Source organism: Colias eurytheme, chromosome 13, assembly GCF_061535395.1.
Source record: "Colias eurytheme isolate Ceu_HAF_F1 chromosome 13, ilColEury1 Martin Lab GWU primary, whole genome shotgun sequence".
Classification (NCBI taxonomy): domain Eukaryota; kingdom Metazoa; phylum Arthropoda; class Insecta; order Lepidoptera; family Pieridae; genus Colias; species Colias eurytheme.
In genome coordinates this window covers 2,938,199-2,961,375 of record NC_142992.1, presented here as the reverse complement: position 1 = coordinate 2,961,375, position 23,177 = coordinate 2,938,199, and the positions used below count along the sequence as shown (strand labels likewise).

The 23,177-nt window shown below is 33.7% G+C and overlaps 2 protein-coding genes and 2 long non-coding RNA genes across 4 annotated transcripts in view; 2 read left to right on the top strand and 2 right to left on the bottom strand.

Annotated features, from left to right (window-relative positions):
• LOC149903248 (uncharacterized) overlaps positions 1–23,177 on the top strand; it is a 309,864-nt gene that overhangs the window by 22,003 nt on the left and 264,684 nt on the right. The gene's annotated exons all lie outside the window — the stretch shown is intronic.
• LOC149903266 (cationic amino acid transporter 4) lies at positions 7,264–13,471 on the top strand. The gene is made up of 6 exons (XM_090108559.1): positions 7,264–7,559; positions 7,975–8,223; positions 8,318–9,297; positions 9,438–9,651; positions 12,351–12,512; positions 12,718–13,471. The coding sequence occupies exons 1-6, from the start codon at positions 7,418–7,420 to the stop codon at positions 12,936–12,938; spliced, it is 1,968 nt and encodes a 655-aa protein (XP_089964685.1). The 5' UTR covers positions 7,264–7,417; the 3' UTR covers positions 12,939–13,471.
• LOC149903267 (uncharacterized) lies at positions 10,774–12,287 on the bottom strand. The gene is made up of 2 exons (XR_016457387.1): positions 11,523–12,287; positions 10,774–11,448 (listed from the first exon to the last, which is right to left on the bottom strand). It is a non-coding gene; the product is annotated as an uncharacterized LOC149903267 (long non-coding RNA).
• On the bottom strand, positions 17,398–23,085 carry LOC149903265 (acetyl-coenzyme A transporter 1). The gene is made up of 8 exons (XM_090108803.1): positions 22,795–23,085; positions 22,457–22,687; positions 21,525–21,814; positions 20,917–21,274; positions 19,917–20,036; positions 19,324–19,506; positions 18,731–18,952; positions 17,398–17,852 (listed from the first exon to the last, which is right to left on the bottom strand). The coding sequence occupies exons 2-8, from the start codon at positions 22,667–22,669 to the stop codon at positions 17,682–17,684; spliced, it is 1,557 nt and encodes a 518-aa protein (XP_089964929.1). The 5' UTR covers positions 22,670–22,687; positions 22,795–23,085; the 3' UTR covers positions 17,398–17,681.

The following is a 23,177-nucleotide window of genomic DNA, read 5'->3' as shown; positions in this document are numbered from 1 at the left end:
TTAAACTTTCTCTGGCATAGGACGACTGGACGAGATACTTAAAAATAAAAAGTTCTTATTCCTTTTTTTTTTAATCAGCATTAAAAGATTTTTGCTCTTGATATGGAATCGAGAGCAAATCTTATACTTACTTCATTAAATGGAAACAGAATCCAACAATTATTAGTTTTTATGTGGACAGCTAATTAATCCTTATATTGCTCCTACACAAGGTAATAATTAGGGCATGCACCCGGGTTTACCCGGTTCCGAAAAACCCGGGTAAACCCGGGTTTTTTGATGATCTTGAGAACCGGGTCTGAATAGTATGAAACCCGGTTCTCCCGGTTCCGACCAAAATATTAAAATATAAAGTATTATTTATATTTTGCTGCATTATTTTAACAAATTTATTGTATCTGGCAACGTCAGACTCACGTGCATCGCGAATTTTCGTGCCACGCCTCAAACGTGGCTCCAATTGGTTGTCTAACTTTAGATGCTATAAGTTTCCTACGGTTGTATTACCAAAAAAAATTAGGCTTCGAAAATGACAAAAATTTGGCTACAGAAATATTTTTATTAGATTTCTCGTGAATTTGAAAAGCTGTTAATTTTACTGATTCATATTTAATGAACCAGTCATGTTTTTGTTTTTTGGTATCAAGCTGAAATTTATATCGAATACTCAAGTCTTCGGTCCCTTTTATGTGAAAAAGTCGAACTCACAAGCCAACGCATCAAAAGATACAGCCGTAAATGCTGAAAATTTTCGAAAATTTCGACATTCGCATGGGAATCAAAACCTACAGCTGGGTACTTTTCATGTTTTTATGTGATATTATGATAACAAGAGCGCCGAGACAACCGTCAAAACGCTAAGGAATAGAATACGCTATCGATACAAATTGACATAAGCGTATGATGTTTTCCCTAAGGATTCGGTCACACTACCAACGACGACGACGACCACGAACAAAATTTTCATCCAGTCGAAATTAAATAAATTGTGCAAAACACAATAAAAAAAATTTTTTCGAGATCAATGGATAAAAAAATAGGTTTTTCGTAGAAACGGTAGCTCCTAGGAAAAAATGTATTGAACCTTTTTTATAGATAATTTTATGATATACAATTTTGGTTCCAGGTGATTGTATGATAAACTTACCGTCTCGGCGAAAATCGCAAAAAAAAAACTATTTTTTTATTAATTGACCTCGAATTAATTTTTTTCCGAGTACCGTAATGACGGGAGATTTAAATATTTTATTTTGAATAAATTTTGGCAAGATTTGAATTTTGGTCCTGGTCGACATCGTCGTTGGTAGTGTGACCAAAATATCATGAGCTTATGTCAATAATTAGCGTTAGCAATTTCTATTCCTCGGCGATACTAACGTTTGACTAAGGGCCAAGGTACTTTTATAAGACTGATAAATAAAGAGAAGTATTTAAATTTTGTTTCTTTATTAATTTAATAAAATAAGACACAAGCCGCGTAAAATAAAGGCCTATCAGGTACTTTTACAGTTACGTTTGTTTAATTTCGTATTTTTTCCGAAGTATTATAAAAGAACCGGGTAACCCGGTTCTACCCGGTTCTGAGCTCGATTTGGAACCGGGTTTCAGAAACTTGGAACCGGATCCGGTTCTGCATGCCCTAGTAATAATACGTTTTGAACGTGCTATAGGCGAAATCTTTTATCTTATTTACAGATGTATAAAATTTCTAAGTCTTGTTTGCTTTGACCATAAGAAATAAGCATTTCTCAATTCTTACAAAAGTACGCCAAAAATCAAAATGTCACATCTCTTAAAGACTGAAAACATAAACATATCATTTAGCTGCGTATTTAATTTACCGTTTAATTATATTAATTGCTTAATTCCATAATCTACTGTACCTACTATTTAATAATAATATACCTAACTTAAGTCTACGCTTTTTTGCTATTTATTTAAATTTATTTTTGTACAAGCTGTTTTAGGTATCTCCTAAATAATGAAACTCTAAAATTTTCGTCCAATGTTTCCGCCCACTTCATATCACAATTATTTTTATTTTTTGCCAATGATTTTGTTAAATATCGACTCTCACTTTGTGACTGAATGTAATATTTTTATGCTTCTGAATAATAATTATTCCTGTTGTTTTGTATAATAATTATTATTATTATAATATAACGTGATTGCAAATGTGTAATGTATGTATATAGATTTTATAGTTATGTAATTAAAATGGCAATAAGTGTTTAGCGAATTTAATATTATTATCAAATGTTGCCCCTTTATTTTTATATTTATTGCCAAAAACCTATATTATGTTAATAGGTGGAACTATGTTTTATAGAGAGAAGGTTAAAATATAATGCACATATTGATTAGGACTAATAATATTTGATATGATAAATTAATATTAAATTAATTTATACGTACTGTAACAATTATTACTGAATGATCATACCATACAGAAATATGTAAAGATTTGAATTGTGAATTTATGATAAAATTATCTATGATTGTAACATACGTAAAATACAGGGACATCACAAACGTACAAAATCTAAAATAAACATTAATTATCTTGACTTTTATGCGGAAGGAGAATTTGTAGACTACAAGCCGGTATGTGAAAAAATATGGGTCATTTGAACCACCAGGTGACCTATCTAGAACGATAGAAGAGCATAAAATAATAAGATTCAGCACTATGCCGTCACTTGTAAGCTGTCCAACTGAGTGCAGATGAGAATTCGAAAGTACAGGTAGACTCGGTAAATTTTGGTCATATATTTTTGTACGGCATTCTTAACCACCGATAGATCCATTAAAAATAATAAGAAAACGCTCAGTGCCGTACAAAAATGGTGGTCCACCAAGTCAAAATTTTTATCTAATTTCCGAGTGTTACCGGGGTAAATTTGATAATTTGACCATGTACGGCATCTGTGTCATACAAAAATATATGACCAAAATTTACCGAGTCTACCTGTACTTTCGAATTCTCATCTGCACTCAGTTGGACAGCTTAGGTACAAGTGACGGCATAGTGCTGAATCTTATTATTTTATGCTCTTCTATCGTTCTAGATAGGTTACCTGGTGGTTCCAGACCCATATTTTTTCCTATACCGGCTTGTAGTCTGTTGTACAAGTTATCGAATTATTTATTACATTATAAGAGCACAATTATTAACATTGTTAAACTGTATTTTATAGAGAAAAGGTGAAAAGACCCGTCTCGGTAATAGAACATTTCTCGCGCTGTGGGTTAATGTTATTTGGTATATTGTACAAGTAATTATGTGAACAAAAAGTAGCCCTGCCATAAATCACGGCTTGAGCATTTCTGCGTGTCCTACTTTTGCCATTAGCCATAGAACGTGTGCTACGTTCACACTGCCAGAAGGCAAAAACATATATCTTCATCAGCCAAGCCCATTCAATATCATGTACTTGTGTACGGTGTCTGACTTTCTAGTCTATGAAATGTGCGCGGGCTTATTTCAAGTCTATTGTGGGTACTGGGTGCAGAATTATATGACTCGAGTAATAAATACGTTACGTGGCTCTGATATTTCTGTTGTGTAAATAAGTAGATATATTGTTTTCTGTCTGTGTTAATAAGTGCAGTAGTCTGCAGACTTTGTGCAGCCACTTGGCACAGTATAGGCGGGTTGGCGCCAATCCCTAGTTCTCTTATTATAGCAAATAGTTCGCAGACACATGGTTATAGATCCATGAAAAGAGAAAACCAATAGATTCGTTAGCGCTTAAGAATGTTTATTTTATGTACTTAAATGAGAACAAAATATGTTTTGTCGAAATTTAAATAGTTCAATTGAATTTGTAGGGTCGCAATAAAGTGTTTGACATAGATTAATTGTTTTATTATTTTCCTCGTTATTCTTGTTTATATGTCTTTTTAACTAGATGTAATCATATTAAAACTAGATGTAATCTTATTAAAATTGTGCATAATTTAAATTTTATGATTACTTACGTTAATAAGTTCACTTCAAACAATATTCATACGTAAAATCTTAGATTATATATATACAGCTGTAGTGAGTAGTAAGTATAAAATATACTCTAACTTCTAAGCGTAAAATGATTTATTGCGCCTTGTTCGTTCTCTCGTAAAACAGGTCCAGCCGTTTTAAATATAATGCCGGGTCCAGACTGGTGAAACGTAACATGCAATGTAACATTCTGCCTTTCATTGCATGTTCGCTGCTGGTGTGGACGCATAGCGCTCTCATAACGCGCATTCACTACGAACCTCCCGTAGTCGTGTTCCTTGCCCCTTTGTGTTCGTCGAAAAACCGACAAATTTCGGATCGCTCCGCGCGCGGCTTGTAATGCTCGTAGCATGCGCGTGTAATGCACAATTCGCGCGCGCAAGACGTCCAAACTATGAGAAATTGTTACAAAGTGTGTTACCTTTCATGATACATTGCAGCAATGTGGACGGTGAATTCTTTCATTGCATGTTACATTGCATGTTACGTTTCACCAGTCTGGACCCGGCATTACAGGGTCTTAAGTAGATTTCGATAAATGGCTTTAAATTAAACTACATAATATAACTACTTATAGATAAAAGAAAGTTCCTACTTTTTTCAATACCGCAGGGTGCACTTCGTAGTCCCCTCACAGCCCCCTTAAATAATTATATTATGACGGTTGTTGTCATGATTGTTGTTGTTTTTTTTAGGATTTTATTTCTTACTAGCGGTCCGCCCCGGCTTCGCCCGTGGTACATATTTCGCAATAAAAAGTAGCCTATGTAAGTACTTTCTCGGGTATCAGAATATCTCCATAACAAATTTCATGCAAATTGGTTCAGTAGTTCAGGCGTGATTGAGTAACAGACAGACAGACAGAGTTACTTTCGCATTTATAATATTAAGTATGGATATAAAAATTGATTCTTGTAGAATACTCTACTGTTAATAACAAATTCGAACTACTACTACTACTACTACTACTAAAATAATGCTCTTCATCCTATCCCTTTTATTCTAAAATGTCAACCTTTGCCTTTTTCATTATTTATGCGGGTTGACCCATCATGTGATTTCCATAAATGCTGCCACGTAGGTTTAATTCTCTTGTTTTTCACTTCTCGTAAAGTTATGTTATCTAATTACCATACCCATTATACCGAATACTTAACTACATAATATGACATGTGCTTAACTATTATACAAGGTATAGCAATATTTACACGTGCCTCGTTGACACACCCATTTCGCTTGCTCATAAAATTAGTTCAGCGGTTGTAGGTCAACAAATAACGATCTGTCATTAAGTAGCAACAGGTACATTGAAGTACCTAGCTGCTTGAACGTATTTTCACTTCATTTCAGCGGAAATTAAATTTAACACGGGGTATATACCTTTTTTTTTTTTTTTTTTTTTTAAGTGGGGAAATCTTGCATAGATACCCACGGCCTCCGGGGAAGGGGCCGTGGGTTATGTCGGATTCCTACCGACCAAAACCCCACTGTGTTCCGTCAAGCCGCATCAACGACGGGGCCACGGGTATGGTAGAATTCTTCCGTGACCCCGTCAGCGGCTGCCCGTCGCCGGGCCAAAACAAATTGTGAGCCAACCAGCTCTAACCTCATGGGGCGGCGTGAGCGGAACACGTCTCACGCCACCACGGGGTATATACCTAGTAATATATGTATTTGAAAATGCAAAAAATCTTGATCTAGGTATTATATTTTTAACTACGTCCATGGGCTTAAAATTTTGTAGAAGTTAAAGTAGGTAGGTAAAATAATGATGTGGATTCTATTCATTATTTTCAAAATCTTTTTCTCGTTTTCTATTGCTCTTGAAATTATTATGACCTGAATAAATAGATTTTGTAGCTACAGTAGAACAAAGTCGTTGGATGTAGTACGCCATGGTTTTAGACCGTCCTTCGTCTTTATACAATTTAGCTTTCATTATTTTAAAATTGTACCTAAGTACACTACTGTGACAAATTGATTGCCTTTGTTCATTGGTCGCGCGTGGATGTTCGTAGGTACTATTTGGCTACATTTTATGAGCTCCAAGCACTTATAAACCCACTTATCAATCATTATATAGTATGTATTATGTACACTGTACGCCTACGAAGGCTCTATGCTTAGTAAGATAATGGTATTTCTCTACGTCACCTGGTACGTAAATACGTACCTACCGAATATAAATTATCAAGACTCAAATAACTAGGTACCTACAGAGCTAGAGGTGCGTGGGATAAGTATTTTTCGTTGTTACCTACGCTGATTGATTTTTGAAGCCATATTATAATTATTTAAAGCCCAACACTAAATTATTAAATATACTAATCCTATCTGATAACAACATAAACGATTCTGATGGTCATAATAATATGTCCATGATTCCAATAACAGAATAGCTTATAGCAACAGCCTATACTTACTGCATACTCTTAGCAAAAGACCTCGTTTTAATTGCAACTCTATTTTTTTTTTACCACAGAATAATAAGCTTGTTAAAGCTCGTATCATTCTATCTTGAGTCTTGACGATTAATGTTTAACAGAAACCTAGTATAAGGTACTAGTCAACGTCTTTTTCATAACTACTACTAGTTACTATAACTATTTATCGAAGATACTTTGGCAGTAAAATAACGGTAAGTGTACAAGGTGGGTAGGTACTAATTAGTCTTGTAAAATGTCTCATTCAAGGAAAACCAACTAATGGTTTGCTGATACCTATAACCAAGTTTATTTGTGATATTTTCCTTTCAGGTGAATATTATCGCTTTGCCATAAATATAATTAACTAGCGGTCCGCCCCGGCTTCGCCCGTGGTACAATATTTACGTTTTCTCTACATAAAAACCATCCTCGTACTTCAAGGAATATAATAAAAAAAGAATTATCGAAATCGGTTCAGCCGTTCTCGAGTTATGCGCTTACCAACACATTTTGCGATTCATTTTTATATATAAGAAGATTATTAAATTCAAGCTGACGGAATCGAATCTAAGACATACAGCATTTCAATTATCACATGTTAGGTACTACCGGCGAGCAACCATATTTATATACGACCTACTCTTCTTACCAATTAATAAATTTAACATAACTTCTGTTGCTCGTATTGGAGAGCAAATTTAATCAAGCATTGAAAGTCCCAAAAGTATTTCAAGAATGCAATATGCCCACGTACTTTTCTAATAAAGTTGCGTTCATATCGATCCATTGCGCGCGCCGGCTTCTCCCTTATCTCATTCCTTGGAAGCATTACAAATAACGTCAGCTGGTCATAGGAAATCTAGGTAATGGAAATATCTATTTCCCCAATACAAGCATAGTCATAACTGTGGAGTTTCTAAATAAGTGTGAAGTTCTGAATAGTTTGTTAAGCTATAAGTGTTAAAAGGATATTTCGATTCTTGCAACCAAAATGCCTGGGGCAAGGCATAAAATCCTGGGGCATGTCCTCTCAGGATTTTGCCACAAGATGAATAGACGCAAACCTATTTATGGGGATTCCCTGGATACACCATTGAATCGATGTCTCACGACATTTGATATTACCCTGTTAGGTAAGTAATTTTTTTTTCATTTTCTCACCTGCTTGTGTAAGTTAAGGAATAGTAGACAATTTATTTATTTTATTACTAACTGCTCCAGCAGATGTTGTCCTGCCTCATTGCCCTGTAAAAAGTATTGCCGAATTGGTCGAGCCGTTCCTCAGTTTTACACATAGCAATACAGTTGGCGATTCATTTTATTGATATGGATTTATACATTTTTATGCAGAACAAATAGATAAATACTGCTCGCTACTGCTAGCTCTAGCTCTACATTGTTTTTCTTCATAAAAATATGTAATTTCAAAGTTGTTTTAGTACCTAGTTGACTTTCTTATCATTATCATAAAATGAAATAAAACTATGTATGAAAAGCAATTTATTAACCAGTACATACAACCTAGTTACTCCTAAAAAATTGTTACAGGTATAGGACATATGGTCGGTGCTGGTATATACGTTTTAACGGGCACAGTCGCTCGTCATATGGCTGGTCCAGCCACAGCATTGAGTTTTCTATTAGCAGGAATAACATCGACTCTTGCTGCTTTATGTTACGCTGAATTTGGCACAAGAATACCCAGAGCTGGTAGCGCGTATGCCTATACGTATGTGAGCATTGGTGAATTCTGGGCTTTTATAATTGGTTGGAACATTGTACTTGAATACATGATTGGTAAGTTGTTTATATGTGTATTTAGGTACAATTATTTTCTATTATAATAAATCACATTATAGAATATCACTAAGCAATGCATCTATCTTTTCAGGTGCTGCATCAGTAGCTAGAGCGTGGTCAGGTTATCTCGATGCTATGTTAGACGGAGCGATTAGCAATGCTACTATATCAGTTACTGGCGAACTTCATGAAACTCTCTTGAGTAGATATCCCGATGTTTTAGCCTTTCTCATTTGTATTATAGCGTCACTTATTCTCGCAGTTGGAGTAAAAACTTCAGCCTACATCAACAACGGTCTAACAATTCTTAATCTGCTGGTCATATCTCTCGTAATATTCCTTGGATTTTACTATGCTGATATTAGCAATTGGTCGTCAAAGCACGGTGGTTTCATGCCTTACGGTTTGAGTGGAGTTTTAACAGGAGCTGCTACATGTTTCTATGCGTTTGTTGGATTTGATAGTATATCGGCTTCCAGCGAAGAGGCAAAGGACCCTTCTCGATCTATTCCAACTGCAACAATTTTATCGATGGCTGTTGTTGGAATAGGATACATCCTCGTTGCTATTTCTTTAACATTGATGGTCCCGTATAATACAATTAATCCCGAAGCCGCATTACCAGCAGCTTTGGGTGCCGTTCACGCAGATTGGGCTAAGTATGCAGTCGCTGTTGGAGCAGTGTGCGGAATGACTACAACTCTGTTAGGTTCTCTATTCTCCCTCCCTCGCTGTTTATATGCGATGTCGGCTGATGGCTTGTTATTCGGATTTCTCAGTGATATTAGTAACAAATCGCAAATACCGATTTCCAATCTCATTATATCGGGATTTTCGTCAGCACTTATTGCTTTATTGTTCGATCTAGAAAAGCTGGTTGAGTTTATGTCTATTGGTACATTGTTGGCATATACTATTGTGAGTGCAGCCGTTATTATTCTACGCTATCGGCCAGCTCCTCCTGCTGAGGATAAGGACTTTGGAATACCACAATTAGAGTCACCTGGAGACCGGGAAGATAGTTCAGCAACAGGAACGCCAGGAACGGATGCAGGATCATCTTCATCGGAGGTATACCTAAAACAAAAGTAGTAGTTGAAAATTTGCTACATTAAATGATCATAGTTAATAAATATGTAGACTTTTAGGTAGAATATTTCATGTATTTCTGTTGAAAAGTCAAACATAAATGTGCCATTAATATATTGCAGATGTTCGAAGCTTTGACTGTTGGTCGTTTACGGCCACAATACGCATGGTTAGAGCCCCTCGTTGGAGGTAGAGCGCCTGGCAGTGCGGTCACCAGTTGCGTCTATGTGTTTGCGTTAGCTGCTGCAGCTCTCAGCGCCCACAACCTATTGACTAAACCTACTATCGTTTGGATGATTGTACCAGATATCGTGCTTAGCTTAGTGATCGTTGGATGTAAGTATATTTGTCTTGACAATCAATGTACGTACATAGTGTGAAATACAAATAAGGCGAAATTAATGGTCATATTATTATATAGGTATCTAGAATTACTCACGTGCTTTTGTCCTTTCAAACAATACATCTGTATGTTTTGTGTGGTCACGAACAAAAACCGTCAATTTGTCACGTATACCTACAATATTGATTATACAAATTTGAGAAGGAAATGGTAGGTAATATAATGTTTCAGACACCCTGAAATCTGGGAAATTTCACTGAGAAGGTATATAAACTAACAGTGAACATTACATACCTACAAGATTTAACTAGATAATTCAGTGTAGTTTAATAAAATATTTGAGTTGTTGACGACGTTTTTAAGACGATACACAAAAAAAAATCTACTGCTTGGCGGGCGGAGTCTAATAGCTCGCTATTGCGAACGCGGGTGTGCGCGAAGTCATTCTTGCAAACTCGCCGCGCTGCCGCTGGCCGACTCGGGACAAACATGTATGGAGTCGTCATACAGTTATAATATTCTTATACATATATTTAATTGTTGATTTATTGGTTTTATTTTCTTGCTTATAAACAAATAATCTTCTTTTTAACAACTACTTAGACATTATTAATAATTATTATTATTTCGTAATGTTTACTTTATTACAAAATAATACAGGTTATAAATAATCTTTAAAATAACAAAAAATATTGTTACTCTGAAAAAATGAAATGGTACTGAAATGGATTTAGATAGAATTTGATGCTGACGTAGATATTACATCATGCCCAGAAATGAAAGGTAATATTTCTGAAAGAAGTTATAAACCCTAATTCTTCTCAGTCAAAGTCAAGAGTGGAAGATATCACTAATACAGTAAAACTGATGCGAAACTTTGGATGTTAATTTGTATATTTTTTTGTTAGTTGTTACTTAATCACGTCAAGACTACATTACCAATTTTGATAAAATATAGCTAATTGCCTGGATTTACACATAGGATACTTTTTATCCGAACTGAACACTTCTGTGGGATAAGACAGGATTCACGATATAATCTAATTCCACGCGGGCAAAGCCGCGGTCGGTTGATATTTTTTTAAATAAAAAAATTGTTTAAAAAAAACACAAAATATATTGACGCATGTATTTATTTTTTGCACTCTATTATAATTGTAATTATTCATTACAAATAATCAAAATAAAATAGCCAGAACAAAGTTAGGCCCTGGTAGGGTAGATAGGCAGGTACAGCAATGTGAGACGAACACTGGCTTATTTATACCAATAATAATGTATTATAAACATTAAATTAAGTTTACTTTCTAACAACAAAAATACATAATATTAGCTAATGTGAAAGCGAATCAACCAATCATCCCACAAAAATGAAATGTGCACACAAATATTCATCCAAATCGGTTCATGTCATTAGGAGGAGTGACTGCAGCGCCATCTTCCGGGCCCAATTGTGTTTCCAGATCACCCAGGAACTCAATTTAATATACTTACACAAAATTTTTCGAAATGAAAACTCACATTACTATGTAAATATGAATATAAACCTGTTTCATTACTAAGCAATTTCCCGCACAGGTGTAGTAAGTATAAATGAAATAAATATCAACATCAAATTCTTTATACAACATACTTATCTACCACCTTCTAAGAAATGTAATTCTTGAAATTATTTCGTATTTTTTTTAAATATAATACTACTCCAATGAGCTCCTGTTCCATATTATGTCCGCCATACTTCCACTAAGTTCACCATGATTTTTTATTTCTTTGCACTTTGTTGCTTTTTGCTAAAAATGGAATCATGCGATAAAACCAGTAGAGCTTTGATAACATACATTTTTGACTGAATAAAGGTACTTACGAAGGAGTGGATTCACATTGTGAACAATCAGTGGGTTTATTTTCCTTCTGGATTCCGGATTTCTGAACAGATTATTTATGCTATAAATGAAAAAATCTTACACATTCGTTATGTACTTAAAACAGGGGTACATATCAAACATCGTCTATAATACAATTATCATCAAATTTAAAATAAAACCAACTTACTTCATTAATTTGTTCCAATTGTAAGCATTCTTTTTCCTCCAACCTTTATGTTTCTTCTTCTTATTTTCTTTATTGTCCCCATTTGTCTCATTTTGTCTTATCGTGTTGTCACCCTTTTTTACGATTGCGCGAGCGACACAAGTTCCCCGTGTGACGGCCGTAGCGGGAATGACTCGTGCAGCGATCGGGGTAGGAAGGTACAGGGCGGCTCTCGCTATATTGGCTGGTCGCGCGCTAATTTCAAGTATTTCTTGTTTATTTCAAAACCATCGCATATTTCAAAATTCTAAATCGGTAGACGTATAGGTTGTATATTTTATAGTTAATATCCAAAAAGTCGTAACTTTACGTTTGTTATTTTGAAGATGCCAGAGATTAAAAAAAAATAACAATGATAACTTTGTATTTTTTTTCTATCGAGAAAATATCATGGAATCATGTTTCTAAAACGGTAGACGTATTGTGTTACTATTGAACTTTCTTGTCAAGAATTTTCATCACGACAACTTTAATAATATAAAAATTACGAAGGTTTGAAAAGGGCCGTAAATGTTAGAAAAATTAATTCATCACCTTAAGCTAAGTTTTTAAGTGATCGTTTACCACTTAAAAATGTATCAATAACTTTTTTTTATTCCAGGTCTATTTATTATCTGGGCACACCAGCAGAGTCCGATGTGTCTGCCGTTCCGAGTTCCCTATGTACCGCTGTTGCCGGCCGCAAGCGTTATGTTGAATATCGAGCTAATGATCAACCTTAATGCTCTCACTTGGGCTAGATTTGCTATTTGGATGACTTTTGGTAAGATTTTCATTAGTATCCTCATAGAATTTGCATACTACATATTTTATAGTTACTTATTTATTTATAACAAAACGGAAATAAACTAAAGATATGATAGAAAATTATAAATCGCGTAAAAACTATAAGTATGATTGCAATCGATACCGCCTTCGAAAAGCTATCACTCTTCTGGCAAATTTACAAACAGTTCTTCACCTTCCAGGCCTATTACTCTACTTCCTGTACGGCATCCACCACAGCAAGCTCGGAGAAGGTGTAGCAGGTCTCCTCTCCCGGTCCAATAGTAACTCGCACGCGGGTTGGGGCGCGGTTGACAAGACTAGCACCCTCGCGCGTCGAGTTGGACGTCTCGGCCGCGGCAGTAGAAGCGACGACCGTAAACCTATTATATGCGACGACGAACTCGCTAGGAGAGATCCGTGATTTTAAACTATTTCAAACAGAAGGTCTATGAAGCAGCTTCTGTTGTTTTTCGATGCGGTGTGTAGGATAACTGTTCATAAATTACTAGAGCAATTAAAATGGAATGGCCATGTTTCTTACAGATTAATTGATATTGATTTATTGATAGATTTTTGTGTATAGAGGCGAAAAGCTTTGTGCTAACAGATATTTTATACTACATATTAGGTACCTACCTACGTCAAGCAAGAGAGATTACTGATTTTTTTCTAACAACATCAAAAACACGTTTTCATGTTTGATATTACATACACAATGTCTATGAAGTCGTTCAGCTTTTGCTATTTGTAGTAGTGTATGAGTTGTCCATCAGATTATTAGAATATAAAAATATACTCAAGAAAAGTTCGCACAAAGAGAAATCTCATCGCACATTTTTATATATACAGTTTTCACAAAAAAGTTGTTTAACATTTTGTGAATAGCTTTTCCTATTATATTAATGTAATGTGTATAGGACGGGTTTTAGGGGCATTTTAGGAAACCGCCTTTATAACACCAACCACCTTTACCGATGTGATTGTATTGGTACATAGCGTGATTGAGGAATAGATTATAGATTTTTTTTAGCTTTTTCTAGTGTGCCATCTCCCTCACGTATGGACTTAGGACTATGGTATGGTTTGGCAAAAATATTAGAAACATAAATAAAAATTTGTCCACCAATGTTGCAATGCCACAGATACCTTATATAATACAATACTAAAACCTAACCTACTATTCTTCAGTCCTCCTTCTACTTCTTCAACCTCCTGGGGTTAAGTTTTTTTTTGTCAAACTGTATCATATTTTTTCATAAGTTATATGTGTTAATGTAACAGTGCATACTTGTATACAATATGTACGCGCCATAGAAATCTAAATAACAAGACACTAGAAGTCGTAAGCGCGCGTGACCTTGTCGCCACTCAGGTGACTTTCACATCACCAGCTGTGCCACCAGTGTGTTCGTCACAGTTCAGTTGCTCTGGAGACGTATGTGTGTAAACATGGTGTGTTTCAGCATTTCCCATTGCGGAAATTCTTCCACAAGTTGTAATTATACTAATAAAGGAATAATATTTCATCGGTAAATATTTTTTTTTAGAAATAATGCCGTTTTTCCTTAAAATTATAGAATATTTACAAGTATTACGAGTGTCACCATAGTAATCGAAATAACAATGAATGACACAGTCGAGCATTCTTTTTATCACGTTTAACACAAATTTCAACCTTATTGGAGCAAAAATAAACAAAACGTCTCATATACTTAGGGATGTTATTCTAAAATAAACCGTAAATTCGTGCGTTAGGATACATATTAAAAAGCTTAATTTAATATTTAAGTTAGTTTTCACTAAAATCAAGCTGTCCAATAAAAGGCATAGTTTACTTGTGTGTACTGTTTAGCTATCGGTTTAAATGTGTTGATTTTGGCGACAGCGGTTTTCATACGAATTATGACATTATAGCACTTCTATGTGTCTTGTTATTTAGATTTCTATGGTACGCGCTTTACATTGTTCCTATATTATTATTTTGAGTACATTTAAACGCTTTTGCAGCGAAAACAACTATTTAATGATATTTATTAAATTGTTTTTGTTATAATTTGGGTAACTAAATGTTTTATAGTGAAATTATTATAAAGTAATATTTTAAAGAATTTATTATATCACTATAATTTACATATTGTTGCTTATTTATAATACACATAGGTATACTTAACTGTACTCACACGTTATCAATTCATTATTTTATTATAGACTATAACTTACAAAAATCTGAAGGTATCAATGTAATATTAAAAACAACATAAATAATATACTTATACAAGACAATACAATTATTTGTTTACAAATAGAATTGCTATAATATTATGTACTTCCATTATTAAAAAAAAAGCTGTGTAGTCACAAAGAATCTTATTTGAGCATATATTTTTATTTATAGGAATGTTCACTGAAACTATTCAATTATATGTTAATGTTGTTGTATAGTCTTTTAATTATGTATATGGTAAGATGTTGATGTGTAAATAAACAAATTATAATCGTGGCTATATATGTCTTTTATTTCGTGTGCCTTTGGTCTTATATTTTTTGTCAATTTACAATCATTGCCAGTATAAAAACAAAAAATTTCATATACAATAACTACAAAGTAGTATGATTTTATTATGTAGAAAAAAAAAAACTGATGTCACATTTCACAATCTGCATTTATTTACTTAAATAAAAATATTATACTAAACAAATATCATAACTCGTGATCCGGGCTTAAAACTATAAAATTAATAATTTATAAAATTTTGCTAATAAATATAATGTGCATTGCACTCTTATCGACCTTAAATATTGAAGTTGGTTTATTTTGTCTGATAAAGGGCTGATAGACGTAGGATTTAAAATCGCGGTTTTGAAGTTCGCGTACTTACTCGGCTCGACGTCGGTGACACACGTAGAGCTTGGTCAGTAGCTTCTCACGTGGCACCGATATCGGACGTTACTTTGTCATTAACAGAGGGAATTTTATGTTATTCAGGAATTATATTATATTATATCCATAAAACTAAAAGCAGAAGACGAAAGCGGCAAAAGTGGGTGAAAAACTGGCTTTCAAAAAAGAGCGTTTACCTCACGTAAATTTGGTGAAGTAGCTAAAACGTGAAGAGAAGGAAGACTTGCAAAATTGTTTGAGGATGCCTGAGCCGTTATATGATGAACTTTTGCACTTAATAACACCTATTATAGCTAGACAGGCTAGGCTCGCGGCTCCCGGAGATGACACACGTGCGAGTGAAGGCGGGTTACGAGTAAAATTTCAAACATGTTTAATCGTCAACGAACTTACTCGACGGCTTTTAAGTATGCGTACTTGGGGTGATACACGAGCGAAAAAGGTCGTCGAGCCACAAGTTCGCGTACTTACTCGTACCTACGTCTATCAGCCCTTTTACAGTTTACAGAAATGCTTCTTATGGCTGAGACATTTAAAAATGTTCTAGAACATTCGAGATATTTACAGCTTAATATCTGAGACACATTCAAATTTTAGGTACCATACTACCATAGAAACATTTAATTAAATCTTGTGAAAAATTATAGAATTATAAACCTTACTGTATAATATGTAAGATTAATTATTATTTACATTCAAGATTTGTTTTGAAATGGAATGGATATTTCAAATGCGGATATACATATATTATTACTACTGTTCCAAATATACAAGTTCTACATAGAAATTTCGTAACTATACTAGGTGTTATAAGGTCAGTCAGAAAACCATACTATACAAAGTATAATTGACTCTATAATTTGTTTTCAATTTTAAACTATTTTATAGTTTATATTATTGTCAAAAGAAATTAAACTGCAAGTTTACAAATAGGCATAATCCAAAGAGGTCACATTATTACGAACTCCATACTAGATACTTTTTTTCTTTAAAAAGAGGCGGGAAACAGCAAATGATCTTGTCAATTTGAAAATGCACGAGTTGCACGACGATTCAATATTATGAATTCTACCCTTATTTTTAGTGAACAAATTTTTGTGCGTCAAATTATCCGATATTTTTTATAAATATTTAGATTACATAAGTGAAGTGTTAATTTATGTAAGATATTACTTAATTATAAACACAACAGTGGTAAAATTTCGTATTTATAGCGGTGTATTATATGTTCTAATTATACCCACACATAAAATAAATATTCAGATATTATTTATGTAGATTTCGTATCTATACGGTAAACAGAATAAAGAGTCCTTAAATTTAAAATTCAATAAAACAACCTACAAATTAACTAAAATTTAGCGCGAGTTCGACTCGCATACCTTATCTTCTTATATATAAAAATGAATCGCAAAATGTGTTGGTAAGCGCATAACTCGAGAACGGCTGAACCGATTTCGATAATTCTTTTTTTATTATATTCCTTGAAGTACGAGGATGGTTTTTATGTAGAGAAAACGTAAATATGTACCACGGGCGAAGCCGGGGCGGACCGCTAGTACATAATATAAACTAATCATAAACATCAAATATCTCACAAATTTGCAAGAGAAATTAGAATTTTAACATTTAGCCTACTAGATTTTAGGCTTACTACTTAAATGTCCGAATCATCGAATAAAAATTCGAACCAACAGTTGGCTAAAATTAGCCTCCTTTTGGAGGATTACTAAGAAAGCATGGTGGTACATTTAGCCTCAAACATAAAGCACCTCAGAATGGTCATACCTTTAAGCCATTTCGTCATACATCTTATATATAAAATTCTCGTGTCACAATGTTAGTCTGCATACTCCTCCGAAACGGGTGGACCGATTCTCATGAAATTTTCTGTGCATATCGGGTAAGTCTGAGAATCGGCCAACATCTATTTTTCATATGTACCACGGGCGAAGCCGGGGCGGACCGCTAGTATTACTATATATTGAAATTTATTACCATAAAAAAGCCACAGAGAATCGATTTTGTTTCTAACGAGCTGTTAATAAATATGGATGGAAAATTATTAGAGATCATACAGCCATGTTAAACTTAATATTAGTTCCGATCCTGTATAGTGAAGAGATCGCACAATCGATTCTCCATATTATTTGGCGCTATTTTTATGACCTGTCATTATAACTTGTACGTTTATTGTATACTTTATAGTCTATGGTTTGAAAAAAATATTTATTTATAGCGTAATTATTTTTTATATCAGTCTTATCTACGTATTCGGCCGATCTGCCAAGCGCTTGATGGCAGCCGCTGTAATCGCTTGATGGTCTTTCTTCCCCATTGCAACCAAAGAAATCCGGCTATGAGACAAATTACTGTTTCTATGTAGAATCCGTCTATACGTACATTGCACGATCCACCGTTGGTTTTGCATACCTGGAATAAAAATTTACGTTAATGAATCACAACTATCTTTTAATTTAACGCTAATTGTGCAATTCAGTTGTACATTTTCTTTTTGGTTTAACATTAACCAACCTAACAAGACTCATTCCCAAACAAAAAAAAACCGGCCAAGTGCGAGTCGGGCTCGCGCACAAAGGGTTCCGTAGCAGCAAATATAATAAATTACAGTTAAATCAACCTATCTCAAAAACTATAAGAGATACTTTGATCAAACCAAAAATCGTTGAAAGAGTTAATTAGCATGCATCACCTCTATTTTTTTTAGAATTTTATACCCCGTAGTTATAAAAATAGAGGGGGGGGGACATACTTTTTACGACTTTGAGAGCTGATATCTCAAAAACCGTTCACTTTAAGAAAAATGTTTTTTAGAAAACTTTATATCATTTTAAAAGACCTTTCCATTGATACCCCACACGGGTATGTACATCGAAAAAAAAAATTTCATCCCTCAGTTACATGTATGGGGGGCCCCACCCCCAATTCTTTTTTTTACTATTTAGTGTCATATTTTTGTAGCGGTTCATACAACACATATTCCCATCAAATTTCATCACTGTAGTACTTATAGTTTCCGAGTAAATCGGCTGTGACAGACGGACAGACGGACAGACGGACAGACGGACATGACGAAACTATAAGGGTTCCGTTTTTGCCATTTTGGCTACGGAACCCTAAAAAAATGCCAGAATAATACTTTTTTTCGAATATAATTTATAATTCAATAATTATAACATTACTAACATACAAATTCATAACATGGATATTTAAAAAATTAAGACACAAGAGGAAAAAATCCACAATAATATTTTTTATTAAAAAAAAATATAAAAACGGCAACACCATACCTCAGTCTCAAACTCCGTAGCGCACGTATTATCAACCAACGTTTCAGCACTACACGATCTATACGTCAATCTGTCCACGGCCCATAGAGCGAGTGTGTTCGGCCAGTTCGTGCCCAAATTGGACACAGTGTTCAGTAGTGTCATGTATGTACCGCCTACAAGCGGGTCGGATACTTTGGCGAAGAACGCCATTACGGCAACGAACATGCAGTATAGGCATGTCTGGAATATGTTTAAATGGTTAGGAGGTATACTTTGCAAGGCAATGTCAATTTCTAAACGAAACATCAGCAATTGGTACCTTTTTGTGAATAATATGTTAATGACAATGTAAAAAAATCCAATTCAAGAAAACATTCCAACATTTTACTATTAGTTTTACAGCATTAAATGCTTTATAAATGAGACATTTTAAAATAATAGAAAAGAAAATCTCAAAACAAATAATAAACAAAAATGAAGGACCGAAATGAATAACGGTTGATTGAAGTTAAAGGAAAATTGAAAAAAATGTGATTTAAAATATATTAATATATTATATACTGTCAACACAAAATTGCCTATTTAATCAGGAAAAATTAAAATGTACCCACCTGATGGAACACATACAAGCACATAAGTATAAAGAGGTAGAAGTACGATGGTCCCGCGTTTCCGAGCAAGCTTGGTGTGAGTGCGACTAAAGCTGCGGCTAACGGTCCGACTAAAAGTCGCAGCGGAAACGCACGCAACCATAGCGAGAGCGGCTCTGGTCCAGTTGTGTGTTTGGCAAGAATCTGTAAATATGAGGCTTTTATAGTTTTAAGCAATTAATGTATTCGCTTACGGTATTTTAAATTATAGAAGTCGTTCCATATATTATGGTCTTCTTTTTGACAATTAAAAAAAAAATTAGATATACCCATAGATAGATTTTCAATATTATAGTGAATCATAAAGCTTTGTAACAAAAATATCAGTGACGTTTCTACTACCCAAAAGTTAAAATACTTTGATATTTAATGTTTTACTCATTTTCTTCATCATGTTGATATTACAGTCATGGAGTTATTGAATATTGATGTAGAAATGAAAAAAAAAATATTGAAATGTTTCCATAGAAATTAAAAAATAAAATAACAGTTACATTTGAATGAAAAAATTCTACTTGACAATTATTAAGGCTGAAACAAAATTCCATACATACCACTGGCATGATAATTTGTACAGGAACTAAAGGAACGGCCAATAAGGCGAGATCTTCGCGTGGAACACCAGCTTCCACCAGTTTCAACCCAGACACCGCGTCACTTGCGCAGAATCCAAGCTGAAATTTATAATTGCATTTTATAATTATAATATGTTTTATTTATAGTAATTTTTTCTAAAAAAAAAAATATATATGTACATTATACACATATAATATATAATATGTATAGAACTATAGAGCAAGAACGAGTTTTTATTAATTCATTCCTTTTTTATAGGAACATAATAGAGTAGTTTTAACGTTTTTTAAATATGTATTCCAAAATTTTAGCATGATGAAAGTATTGTGTGTACATTTAAATTTTTTATTTATGATATTCATAATTTTTGATTTAATTGATTAAAATTTATCCTTCATAATATAGACTTTGGAATTAGCTTTATTTGTTACTAGCGGTCCGCCCCGGCTTCGCCCGTGGAACATATTTCGCAATAAAAGGTAGCCTATGTTCTTTCTCAGGGTCTAAAGATTGTCTGTGCCAAATTTCATCAAAATCGGTTGAGATGTTTAAGCGGGAAAGCGTAACAGACAGACAGACAGAGTTACTTTCGCATTTATAATATTATAGTAGGGATTAAACATGAATAGGTAAAACAAAGTGATTAAATGTTTAGGTAATAAAAAATTAATGAGTCATGATTCATTGACATAAAATTGTGGTAGTGTATTATTTTTACAGTACCAATTATTTTTTCGTTTTATGCTTGCATGAATTTTCTGTACAATTTTACAAAAACTTATACTTGATTTTATTTCAAATAACATATTAATTCGTAAAAAAAATATAACTGGCTAATTATAGCTTTCATTTCTTAATAGCATTTTAATTGTTAGCTAGTTTAAATGATTTTTTCTTATAACAGCCATAATTAATGGGCAACTTTACAAACTGAAATGCAGACCATTATTCTACAAAAAAAAATATTATTATACTTACTTTAGCCGTGAACAGAACCAGCGCTAACGTCCTGACCGCCGGCAATTTGACGATAGTATATAACTGTTGGTATGCATTGACTATATCCTTAACACCTTTCCCCTCATCATCATTAGAGCTTTCAGTATCATTCTTTTCATGTTTCAATAGTGCTATAAGTGTTGTAGTTGCGATAAACACCCAGCCCCAAAATAATAAGAAGCCAGCTAAAGTAACGATACCAGTGTCTTCTGGTTCATATCTTAAATACTTGTTGCAAAAGTATGGTGACTCTAGAGCGAGAAACAACACATAGCCAAGGAAGAAACCTGCTGTTTGTCCAACTGTATTGCAAGTTGATGCGTGTCCTACGTTACACCTGAAAATTTAATATAAAGCATTTTTAATTGATGATTTTGGGAAATAAATATACTCATTAAAAGTGCTATTTTAATTATTGTGTTATTAAGCTTTTTTAACTAGAAATGTATTCATTCTTAGAAAAAGGAAAATGGATTAATAGAAAAAAATTGAAAATCCTTGGCTTAGATTATCAAATTAAAATTTTGAAAATCAAAACTTAAAAATTTAAAATTGATAATAAACTATATTAGCCTATCTTCTTCTACCTTTTTAGCATAGTCAAAGCCCATCCATCAACAGCAATATCTTGTGTTGCCGCGAGAAAGTTCAAAAATAAAAATGATATAGTCAACAAAGTCATTGTGGGAGCTTTTTCTTCTGAGCCAAGCCAATCTGTGATATTACTTGACATTATTATCATCACAATTCCAATCAAATATTGTATAGGTACCAGCCAAGTTTTTCTCCTCCCAAACTTGGGTAAGAAAAGAGCATCCACTATTGGAGCCCATAATAATTTTACGCTAAATGGCCAATTTACAAAACTGAACTCGGCCTGAAAAAAAAAACAATTAATAAAAGTAAGTGTATAATAATTTAAAATACATTAGCAGGTTTGAAGGACTTTAAATACAGTTCCTCTAAATTAGATGGATATTTAAGTGTCTACTGAAAAAAAAATTGAGTGAAATTAAAGGTATAAAAATATAAAGTGTGAATTAATAAATACTATGAATAAAATATGCTATATTAATTATGTACAATAAGATTAACGGTCCGCCTAAAGCAAAGGGGGCGCAAAGTAAGGACTTAGAAAATTTTTGATCAAAAGTGAAAAATTTTTTTTTTTTTGCGCGTCGACGGAGCCCCGCTTCGCGGGGCTCCTATTTCTGTGTATTTTTTTTTTAAGAAACCTAACCTAACCTAACCTAATGAAAACCATCAATCTTTGAGGGCGAATATCTCGGCCATTTTTGATTTTAGAGAAAAGTTGTTCCTATAAAACATGCTTATATTAGCGTAATCTTTACGATAAAACAATAATAAATAGGTGTTATAATGACACCAACTCCATCAAAAATTCCTGCGCCCCCTTTGCTTTAGTCCAACCAGATTAACATTTAATAATTGTATGCACTTTAATTTACCCATGATCATAAAATATAAAAACTATAAAAAAATCATAAAAGAAACTTACTTGTTGAGTGTAAGTTATACCTCGATTTTGTAATAACATAGGTATTGCTCCAGCTAGACCTAACGGAATACCCTGTAGTGCATATAAGAATAATAATACTGCTATGTTCCATTCATCTCCTTTAATATTACTTCTTTCGTTATTTATATTGGAATCTCCATTTTCAAGTAATTGCTCTTTTTCGACTGTTTTCTTTCTGTTTGTCACCGACATTATTGAGCCGATTATCGACTGAAAAATAAAAATTTATCGGTTCATTTATCTACATATTATTAAAAAAATTGGCGAAATATTTCCTTGTGTTGTGATCTTTTCCAATACATAACTTATTAACCAACCTTAATTTTTAAAACTGTACTTATTCTCAACAGATAATGATTGGAAACACGATTTTCTTCATAAACTCAATAAAGTGGTGACACTCGTACGGAAATTATTATTTGCCACTCACGAAAGAACACGTAGACATAGAAAAACGTTTAGTGCTGATGTTCAATTATTGTCACGATACAGGTGGACAGAATAGTAATATCGAACCATCAAACAAAGTGTATTCAATAAAAGTAATTATTATTAAAAACTAGAAATCCCACATCCCAGACACTAGTTCTTTCTGTTTCTGTCATTGTCATCAGTCATCACTCACCAGTCACCAATCATGTCATTGTCAACACCACGTCAACACGTATAATGTCACCGTCATCTCGTTGAATCTGCTATT

What these genes read in the sequence shown, in the direction of transcription:
- LOC149903266 (XM_090108559.1), top strand. Translation starts at nt 7,418, where the DNA reads ATGCCTGGGGCAAGGCATAAAATCCTGGGGCATGTCCTCTCAGGATTT. An exon ending in CAGGATCATCTTCATCGGAG is followed by an intron (nt 9,298 to 9,437) that starts GTATACCTAAAA and finishes AATATATTGCAG; the next exon opens with ATGTTCGAAGCTTTGACTGT. An exon ending in TGCTATTTGGATGACTTTTG is followed by an intron (nt 12,513 to 12,717) that starts GTAAGATTTTCA and finishes TTCACCTTCCAG; the next exon opens with GCCTATTACTCTACTTCCTG.
- LOC149903265 (XM_090108803.1), bottom strand. Translation starts at nt 22,669, where the DNA reads ATGTCGGTGACAAACAGAAAGAAAACAGTCGAAAAAGAGCAATTACTT. An exon ending in GCTTTGACTATGCTAAAAAG is followed by an intron (nt 21,275 to 21,524) that starts GTAGAAGAAGAT and finishes TTAAATTTTCAG; the next exon opens with GTGTAACGTAGGACACGCAT. An exon ending in TGGTTCTGTTCACGGCTAAA is followed by an intron (nt 20,037 to 20,916) that starts GTAAGTATAATA and finishes TATAAATTTCAG; the next exon opens with CTTGGATTCTGCGCAAGTGA.